This window comes from Hemibagrus wyckioides, linkage group LG10, assembly GCF_019097595.1.
Source record: "Hemibagrus wyckioides isolate EC202008001 linkage group LG10, SWU_Hwy_1.0, whole genome shotgun sequence".
NCBI lineage: Eukaryota > Metazoa > Chordata > Actinopteri > Siluriformes > Bagridae > Hemibagrus > Hemibagrus wyckioides.
This window is the reverse complement of record NC_080719.1, coordinates 18,988,358-18,998,792: the sequence shown is the minus strand read 5'-3', so window position 1 is coordinate 18,998,792 and position 10,435 is coordinate 18,988,358. Positions and strand designations below refer to the sequence as shown.

Below are 10,435 nucleotides of genomic sequence, written 5' to 3'. Positions count from 1 at the left end.
ACATTTTGTTTTACACACAATCTCGTCAACTGAAACAAATTAATATAATAAATATAATGAATTTTATTTCAGTGGTAGCTCGAGTGGTTAAGGCTCTGGGTTGTTGACCGGAAGATTGGGGTTCAAGCCCCAGCACTGCCAAGCTGCCACCATAGGACCCTTAAACAAAGCCCCCAACCTGCCCTGCTCCAGGGGTGCTGCATCATGGCTGACCCTGTGCTCTGACCCCAAACTCCAAGGATGGGATTTGCGAAGAAAGAATTTCACTGTGCAGTAATGTACTGTATATGTGACAAATAAAGTTTACGTAACTTAAGTATAAAGAATGATATAGTTTTAGCCCATTATTGTGCAACTAAACTGATTTAGATTATTTTTTTAAACTGTTAGTTAAACAAAACTTTATAAATCAAGACAATCATTCCTCTCATGAGTTTTAAAACAAACTTTCTTTTGCAGACATGGACCACATTAAGGAGCTATCTGTATATTTGTGATCTGGGCAGGCAGCTTTGTATGTTCTCAGGACCACAGTGGGGACCATCATTGAGCAATAGAAGACATTTTGAACCACCAGGACCAGAAGGTGACCAGGTCCTTCAGCAAAGATTGAAGAATCTGCAGGAAGGACAATTGTTGTATCTCAGACAGCAGTCCTTTATGGTAGAATGGCTAGACAGAAGTCACGCCTACACCATAGACACCTTAAGGACTCTAACATCATGAGGATAAAATTGAAAGAACTCTCTTCAGTATTGGAGAGAAAAACAAATCCATTTAGCTTTAACTAGTGGTTATTAGATAAATTGCAGAGGACAAGGCGTTTTTATAGATTCATCACCACAATCACGAGATCCTAAAGCAGCTTTAATACACAAATGACTCCTCTAATGAATACTGTTGTTCTTTATGGACTTGTGCAGTGACACGCTGCAACAAACAGTCATTTGAATGCTTTATTGTCAGTTTGGGAAAGATGGACTGACTGTAGAAAAAGTAGCACGCTCTTCAGTTTAAACACCTCCAGACTTATAGAAATAGTTACCCATCATTAGCTTCCAGAGGCAGAGACTTTAGGTGTAGGATTCATCTAGGAAAGATTAAAAAATAGGGCATTCTTTTTTCCTAATTCTGACAAAAGTCAGCCAATAACATTGAATGAAAATAATACTAAATTTAACCAGTAAAATAAAACCCTGAATTTGGTCAGTGCACATAAGAGTTGGCATTTCATAATACAAGTTAGACAAAAGATAAAGCAAATCTACAAACGCAGTTCCATTTAATTAGACAGAAATCTCTTTAAATAGGGAATGAAGCTTTCTAAGGCAACATTAAATTGATAAAAAGGGTCATCTAATAGACTTGTGTAGTACAGGAATGAAACTATACAGTGTCTTTCTCTCTTTTGCTCATTTACAATATACACAGTCCTTAATTTTTCAGGTTCAGCCAGAGTAGCCAATACACCCGTTTGTGTAACAAATATCCTACATTTAGTGGTCTCCGAGATACATCCGCAATGTATTCAGAGACACAATACACACATATCTATGCGCAAACATTTTCTCCTTAAAGCACTTTTGAGAATCTGGACATTAAAACAGACCTGGTTGTGTACATTCTGAAACTTCTGGGTATTTGAGGCTGTACATCAAAAGTGATTCCCTCGAATTAAATTTCACTGTATCATAATTGTATTTGGGTCAGTCAGCAAGTTCATTACCATCTAACAGTGTCTTGCAAAAAATAAGCCCATATTTCTATAAACGAAAGCCAACACCCCCCCCCCCTTTAAACCTAATTTCTCACTTTGCCATCTGAATATCAGATTCTATAAATCGACTCTAAAGTTTCCAGAACGTTCCGTCTAAATAATTACACGACTAAGCTATTTTTTTTCCTTTGAAACACAGCTAGCATCTGCATACGTTTCTGCAGTTTTCAATCCTTGACTTTTTCACTGGCGTCCACCAAGTGTTCTTCCACACCCAAGACATGATTGTCCAGTCACAGCAAAATATATTCAATCTAAACAGATGTTAAATGTTATAAGCGTTATGTAATGGAGGTTAGAGAGTTTCAAACTTTCTAATTCTGGAAAAAAAAGAAAACAAAACCAAAGAGAAAAAAACAAAAACACCTTGGCTGGGGTATAGAGCAAGTCCAAGCATTTACATTTGTACAAATATACGTTTGAATATAAGCAAACATTTACATAATAAAAGCTGTCCATGAGCTGCTACACACCAGTCAAAAGGTTCAACAAAATAAAACATGTAAAACTGCTCTAAAATGTATTATATGGACCAAAGAAAACTGAGCTTCTTGGCTGGAGTGCTTGTTGGTGTTGCACTTCATGTCTGAGATGTACGTGACAAACTTTTTTTTTTTGTTTTCTGCTGAGGAAGAACAAACCGACCCAAGCACTCGGGATTTCCCAAACTACGCATCCGGTACCGCTTTCCGGAACCTCGAGTAAGACACATGGCCAGCCCTCCTATGACAAATGGGATGAGTTGAAAACGAGACACAAGAGGAGTGTGGGCTCGTCTCGATGGACTACTCCACAGGGCCTGGGCTAGAACACACCGTGTGTGTGTGTGTGTGTATGTGTGTGTGATTTGGAGGAGGGGAGGGATTTTCCTCCATGGACACCCTGACACAATCCCTGCTCCTTTCCAGGGAAAGGTTTTCTTTAAGAGTTTTTAAAACCTTCGGTCAGCGTGTGCTCACAAGTTCTTTGTGTTCAGGTGCGTTTTGTAATGCTTCGTGAGGTGGTCGCTCCGCATGAATCGCTTCTGACACTTTGAGCATTCAAAGCGCTTGTCTCCTAAAGAAAGAATAAAAAAAAGAAACACGGGGAAAAAAATGTCAATATGCCATAATTCTCACGAATGATTCTGCTCAATGCATGAAACATAATTCATCATGTTCGTTAGCAATACTGAAATCAGACATGATTTAAATATTCTGCTGCATACAGTAATGACTATTAAAATTATTTATAAAGACTTGAGTACCAGCAGTCTACCCCAGCCTATTGTTCATAAACTATAATTATATATACAGTGGAACCCTGGATTGCGAGTAACATGCTTTGCGAGACGAGCAACAATTTTGAAATTAAATTTTTAACTTGGTTAACAAGCGATAACTTGCAAGATGAGCACCACGCCATGAGCACCACGCCATGAGCTTGTGCAGGAAATCTCACAACTGAGCCAATGGTTCTTCTCGCTCTCTCTGCGTAAAACAATGGGAGTTCGGGAAAGCTCTCATACAGGCAACATCCGCGCGAGTGTACTGTTTACTATTGCATTGTAACTACGTGTGGGTGTAAAACTTTTTCAGATTTTGTGTCCAAATGTAGTGCCTGTTCTTTAGTACTGCAACAATGGCCCCAATGAAGAAAAATCCGGAAAAAGAAGGTGATACGAAGGAGGAGATGATTACGCTAGAAGTATATTAATCATTGCTATTTGTTTCAGACATTAGGAACAATAATTTGTATATAAAATACCATTAAAAATGATTTTTATATGAACACTTTTGGGTGTGTGGAACGGCTCATCCGACTTCACATTATTTCCAATGACAAAATCACCTTGCTATACGAGCTTATTGGATTACGAGCACTTTTCCGGAAGGGACTATGCTCGCAATCCGAGGTTCCACTGTAATTGAACTTACTAGAAAGCAGAAGGAAACTGACCTTTCAAATTAAGGTGACTGCATATTGACCATTAGCATAAACAAACAAACAAATCAAATATAGACAATAATCTATATAAATGGCATGTGTGAGGAATATAGGACTCACTGCCTGGTGTTGAGGTGTTTAGTCTACAAAAAACACAAAATCTAAAAAGCGAATAATTCATATAGGTCTGCTTTTTTTGAAGAAATGATCCAGTTTTATTTTACATTACAATGTAGTGTACCTGTATGTGTCCTGGCATGTCTCTGCAGTTCGTCACTGCGTGTGAAGCTCTTCCCACAGAAGACCCAACTGCAGGTGAAAGGCCGTTCTCCCGTGTGCAGACGGACGTGCGCTCGCAGCAGGGACGTCTTCCGGAAGGTCTTCCCACAGCCTACTATGTGACAGATATGCTTCCTCTTCCCAACTTCACCCGGCCTACAGAAACCAAGACAGTAAAACATTAGTGAATTGATTAAATGAGTTACCACCCCACAGGTCAGCTTCCACAAACAAATGATGGTATTTGGAAAATACTGAACATAACTCCGTTCATGTGTTTTGCCTAATTACGGTAATCAGAAAATTGTGCACTGCCTGCTTCTGTGATATGACGCCATGACAGCTAAAGACTCCTGTGAATGATCAGAAACATAAAAGTACAGGATGCTGTGAAAACCTCCTCACAATATTAACACTCACGGCAGGTTAGATAAGTGCTTTTTATCTAGTTAAAAAAAAACCAAAAAAAAACCACATCCTTATGCCAGTGCTAATCAGTCTAGATTGCAGTCGCAGAATACTATATAGCAAACATCCAGCTAAAATAAAATCACATTGATGACACCCAGAAGGTTCTCCTGCCACCTCCAGCTCATCTAAAAGCACTGCTATTATTTTAACAAAAGCTAAAACATATAATAAACTAAAAAAATCAATCTGATCTGCTTCTGTGAATGTAATTAGGGTCTGCTGTACTTTTTCTCTGCATCTTTGCAGTTGGGACAGGTGCATGCCATGCGTCGTTTCTTCTCTCCTGGTTGGCTCTGTAGCTCGAGCGTAAGCGTCTGCTCCACCTTCAGTGGTTGCTCCTGTGTCTGCATGCTGCCCAGCTGAAGCCCACCTCCCTGAACCGTCTGTACCGTCAGGTGCTGCTGTCCTGGGAGCCAAACAAACAGGCAGATACGGCATGTGGATTTAGAACAAAGATTAAACTACGGGATTTTCTTAGTTTTCAGAGTCAAATGTTTCCTTTAAACAGAAATGATTATTCAGGCACACATAGCTGGCAAGATTTAGCGACTTTCCAAGACCCCTTTAGTGACTTCTTTTAAAATAAAGCACCTTACGATAAATCCAGCAACTTTTTTGACAAACCTAAGCCACTTTCCATTGCCTAATCATCCCTGACTAAAAACAGAACTTCCTTCTTGTGGTTTGTTTCACACAGTGAGTGCGTGCCATGTAAAAAAAAAAAAGAAAAGAAAAAGAAAAGAAAAAAAATTAAGACATTCTGTCCCTTCAAACTTTCTCTCTGTGTGATTATATGTGCAAATATAGCTGCAATTGCAGCACAGCCAATGTCTAAGTTATGAGTATGCTGATTTTGTCACGGTTGTAAAATCAGGACTTTAGCATAGCACAGCACCAGGTTAGAAATGTCTGGGAAGTGCCGATTTCTGTGTTAGCTAAGGTTTCACTCACTAAATCATACGTTTTATTGTCCGACATCAGAAACAGAAAAATATGTAAATGAAAACAGCTTTATTGGGAATTCAACCATATTGTGAGCAGACAGTAGGAGAGAAGCAAACAGATGTACAGGGCTGACAGTAGACAGACTGCAAATACAATGCGGTGACATCATGAATATGCTAATTAGTGCATGACATCATCTAGTGACAATTAGTGACTCTGAACAGGCTTTGAAGGTACTTGGCAACACTGAAAGCACATCCTGGTGATGCAAACACACACATTCACCAACAATAACTGAAAGGTTTACTATAAATAATCATTAATCCTTCAGACTATTTACCATCTTAATTAGACGATAACCGATGACAACGTGAAATTCTATGCATATGAGAAATCACTATCCACATAAAGCCGGCTGTGACCAGAAATGGGTCGGTCAAACTCTTACTCACCCCCTGAATTGGTGATGGTGACGGGAACTCCTTGTACTTGAACCCCGTTGATGTTAATGGTCTGTACAGCTTGAGCTGCTGAAGTGAGCTGTGCTGCATTAAGCGTTATTAGACCACCACCAGCAGGGGCTATCTTGGCAAGGGTCCTCTCTTTCCGTGCCGCCGGCTGGGCTTTCTTACTCAACACAGCCTGCGTGACAGGAGTGGTGGTGGGCGTAGTTGGAGTGGTTACGATGGTCTCCTGCAGCTGTACTGCCTGCCATTCACCTGAAGCAGTTTTAATCAGTACCTGTAACAAAAACAATGAAATAAAAAATAACACTGATGACAAAGTGGACACACCAAATGGTTATAACTGCAATTAGAATTCTAAAACATATTACAAAACTACTAGTTACAATGATCTATCAAGCTTATTAGCTGCTAGCCAACTGCTGATCCTTTTTTCCCCTGTAATTCTGTAATAATGACTTAAATACAAACAGGCCATTGGCATCAACTAGACCACATCCTGTCACTATAATTAAACATAACAGAAAACAGAGATGCTGAGGTACCTGTGTGGGTTCCGAGGGAGCCACCTGCATACTGGGGGTGGCTGGCACTCGCTGGGGCACAGGGGGGAGTGTTGCAGAGGCAGCTTGTACCACTTTTAGAGCCTGTGGTGGTATCTGCACCACCTGTTGATCTGATTTCTGCTGAACCAACTGCACCTGCTGTACCACAGGTTGACTCCCTCCTGGACTCTGCACAATAAGGAGGTTGTTTCCTGCCTAACAGGAGGGGAACATGATCAGTAACGATTAGCTTTTACAACACACAACAAAACTGTGACTCCAAATATTTTTGAATTAGAACACATTTAAAATTGCGTCCTAGTGTTTAACTTCATGCCTACCAGCATCCTTGCGTAACTCTTATGAAATAGTTAGTTTAAGAATACACCTACTGCATACTTAAAAAAAAAAGTTCAATCATAAGGGCGTCCATGTTACAAGATTAAAAATAAATGTCAAAAGCGTGATAAACCTACTTGAATAATGTTATCAGCTGTTGTTTCTATCAGCACTGTTTCCACCTGCTCAGCAATAGGTGGAGGTGAGGCTGGTGGAGGAGCAGGAGGAACTACAGCAGCCAGTCTCTTCCGCCCCCTCTTTCCCTTTACTGGCCGAGGTGAGGCAGCTGCTGACTCTGTGACGATCTGAGCTGCCCCTACTTCACCTGTAGCAGCATTGAGGGGCAGAGCAAGTCCACTAGGCAAACGCACTATGTTAGCTGTGGACGTAACGTTGGAGTTGTTCTGCCTCCGCTTTTGTGTTGATGGCTTGATGGGTACTGTCTTCTGTGCAGGAGCTTGAGTAGCTGCCTGCACTGTAACAGGTGAGGTGATGATAGCCTGGTTGGTCCCAGGGATGATTTGAATCTGTCCACCCTGGGGTACCATCTGAATGGTCTGAGCTCCCTGGATCTGGGGCACCACCTGGTACTGAATGTTGGCAGTAGTTGTACCTGCTGGCCGAGTCGGGGGCTGTATAGTTAGTAGGATAGGACTTGTTGCTGAAGAACTTACACCTGCAGGGAGCTGAATGATATTTCCTTTGGCTGAGAGAAAGCCCAGGTTTTTGGGTGGCGCCGGTGCAATCGGAGCAGGTTTGATGGGGTGAAGGCGACGCGTGGTTGGCTGGGCTGGTGGAGCGCTTGCCGGAGCTTGGGCAGCAGGTGGGCCGATCTTACTGCAAGTGGCAGCCAGGAGGGCCAAAGGTGATGGCTGAGAATCCTACAAAACAGATGGCAACAGAGCAGACATTCAATTTGACCTGTATCAACCTTCACCTGTTGACAGTTGTCAGAAACAGATACAGACCACACAGTGAGGTCTGGATAAGTGGCCTAATTTAATCAAGTTGTCAGAGGTTCAACATCTTCACACAACAATGGCATACGAAGTAAAATCACATTTGAGTCAGGGTACAAAATAAAGATGGACTGACAGTGTACAACACTGACAAATGTGTGCACAATGACGTGCACCCTCTCCTGCATACTACATGCAGTCATCTTGTGTGGGACTGCATTCAGGCAGTTAACTAGCCATACTTTCTCGCATTATGTTCGCTACCATTTTCACAGCCTCTGCTTTGAAAAAGTATTAGGAAAAATATCTTTTTAGAACAGGAAACAAACAGAGCCATACCCGAAATGAGTCTAGTCGAGGAAACACATTGTTGATGCAAATTGCGAGTACTTACTTGAGAAGTGGTAGTTGAAGGCTGAAGATATTCACTGGGACTGACAGCAACTGTGGTGGCCATACTGTCCTTTTGATCTTTGGGGGAGGAGAAAAATCAGACACAGGACCTTTAACAAATGGTCAAATCGGAAGGGTTTTTTTTGACTGTTATGTTGTATAGAGATGTGGTCCGAATTGCATAACTGCTAATCAACTTTGTGTTAGTACCGTCTCCACAGGTTTGATTTAGGATCTGTAGTAAAACAAACCAATGCAAAAAATAAAGGGTTTATGTCGGTGACAGTTCTGGGGGACTGAAGTCTGTACTAAACCTGATTCATTAACTGGTGAGGTGAGCCAGGCGTCCCGAAAACTGGAGTTGAGGAACTCTGAAAATCCACTTAAGGTGCATTAGGTGGGATTAGTTTCTTTTTTTAAGATTAGGTCTCTAAGATCTATGTTTGAATGATTCCCGCCCATATTCCTGAAGCACCGCCCCCAAGATCCACCGTGGCCTGTAGCCAGTAAACTGAGTGACGGTAAAGGCATCCAAACACAAACAAGCATTCCGGAAGTCGACTATTGGACCTTTAAAAGACTCTCATGCACTTTTACGGCCAAATGGACGCAGCTAAAGAGGATGCAAATGTAAATGGACCAGCATGCACAAGAACCTTTCATTCACATGGACTTTACAGAGTTTTAATGGGGAAAAACAAATCTCGAAAACGCGACACAGCTCATATAGATGGATAAGAAGTTGGGTGACAGTTGATACACACACTTAAGTTAATCCACACGGTTCTTATTCTCCACATTTATAAAAAAAATAAGTCTTATTAAATATGACTGCTATTAACGACGATATGTAATAATACCAGTACCATTTCTGTAGCTATAATAACTAGATGAGGGCGTTTAATGAAGGCACAATTCTGCACCGCTGTCTAAAGGCAAGCAGTGAAAACATATAGACAATTTTCTATCGCGGCCTGACAGCGCCCCCTCCAAAAATAATAATATAAACCGAAACAAATAAAAACTAACCTTAGCTAACGAGCTAAAAGAGAACGTAAGCTACCGCGATACCAAACCACTCGGCGTTAGCGCTAATGTAGCCTAGCGCCGCTCCAGTCTGGGTTTCTGTATTTTTCTCCTCATGATTATTATTATTATTTCTTCAGCTACTTAATCGCTTCTCAGCTTCTTTACTGCACTTCGATTTTAAGGAGGCGAAGCAGTCAGACGCCCACCATAATATGCATTAAAAACGAGCGAAACTCAACTCTGAACAGCGTAACGGCGACAAGGCTGCAAAGCCTAACTGCGCTTTGCTAGCTAGCATGCTAACGAGCCCCGAACTAGCCTGATAAACTCTTTGATACGGGAAAGCACCCTGATTCCGGAAGTGTGCATTATGTTGCAGTGTAAATACATCGTTTTCATACACATTTCTTGCGCTTGGATAATGCATCGGTGTACTCAATACAATAAGGGTACGTTTCTGTTTTAAAAAAAAAGTAGATAGTAACATAAACGCCAACGTTATAATTCCTACCCACCGCTCATGACGACATTCGCTCTCCGTTAAACCTTCAAGAGCAAAGCCCATGTCCAGAGACCGCCCGCGCCCTTCGACCAATCCGCCTGACTGTGGAGGAATGACTGAGCGCAGTTCTGTCCAATCAGCGTACACCGTCTGGGTGATTGACTTTTAATGTGACCAATAGAATGTACAAACACTACAGAGGCCGTCGATGTGCCGAGTTTTGACCAATAGCCTGTCGCAGTTTAGGGAAAAAAGGCGGGCGCTGAAATAGGCTAAGCGAGCTAGACTGAGCCAATTATACATGGTGGCGTATTTCACTGACGTCCAGCTCGACCAGTTAGAACTGGCTGGACCATATCAATCAAAAGTAATTGACATCCATTTTGATCCGCTGCAACCTGAAAGATGCTACAAGTGATATTAACACCTTGGTACTTTCATTGAAGTAGATATCGAGTTTTGTGTGAAAATACAGTTTATATTTTCAATTAGAAAATATTCTTTGGATGTCTCATCCCCATAACCTTGCATTTCTGCTATCACTCACTCACCTACCCCCACATCTGTGACTGTACCTCTGTCTCTGTGGACTTTACATTCTCAGTGGGTTAAGGGTAATCTTTGGTCTGGAATATTTCCATAACCAACTCTTATAGTAATATAGTTCAAATCTTTGTGGCATAACTATGGTAGTTCAATACAAAACATATATTTAACCCAGCAGTTACACATACACCATTAAAAGGAGTGCTTGGTTGTTTCATAATGACCCCATATAGTATTGATTATCTGATTTTTGAGATGGC

General features: G+C 41.4%; 1 protein-coding gene across 4 annotated transcripts; it reads right to left on the bottom strand.

The window, feature by feature from the left end:
• Nucleotides 1-942: 942 nt before the first annotated feature.
• sp2 (sp2 transcription factor) lies at nucleotides 943-9,718 on the bottom strand. 4 transcript variants are annotated; one of them, XM_058400916.1, is made up of 8 exons: nucleotides 9,643-9,718; nucleotides 8,100-8,176; nucleotides 6,884-7,627; nucleotides 6,408-6,623; nucleotides 5,851-6,139; nucleotides 4,679-4,859; nucleotides 3,945-4,138; nucleotides 943-2,833 (listed from the first exon to the last, which is right to left on the bottom strand). In XM_058400916.1, the coding sequence occupies exons 1-8, from the start codon at nucleotides 9,647-9,649 to the stop codon at nucleotides 2,733-2,735; spliced, it is 1,809 nt and encodes a 602-aa protein (XP_058256899.1). In that variant the 5' UTR covers nucleotides 9,650-9,718; the 3' UTR covers nucleotides 943-2,732. The 4 variants fall into 4 exon arrangements, 3 of the variants coding, with proteins under 3 accessions (XP_058256899.1, XP_058256902.1, XP_058256901.1); XM_058400919.1 differs by lacking the exon at nucleotides 9,643-9,718 and adding an exon at nucleotides 9,128-9,636; XM_058400918.1 differs by lacking the exon at nucleotides 9,643-9,718 and adding an exon at nucleotides 8,413-9,102.
• Between the last annotated feature and the right edge of the window lie 717 nt (nucleotides 9,719-10,435).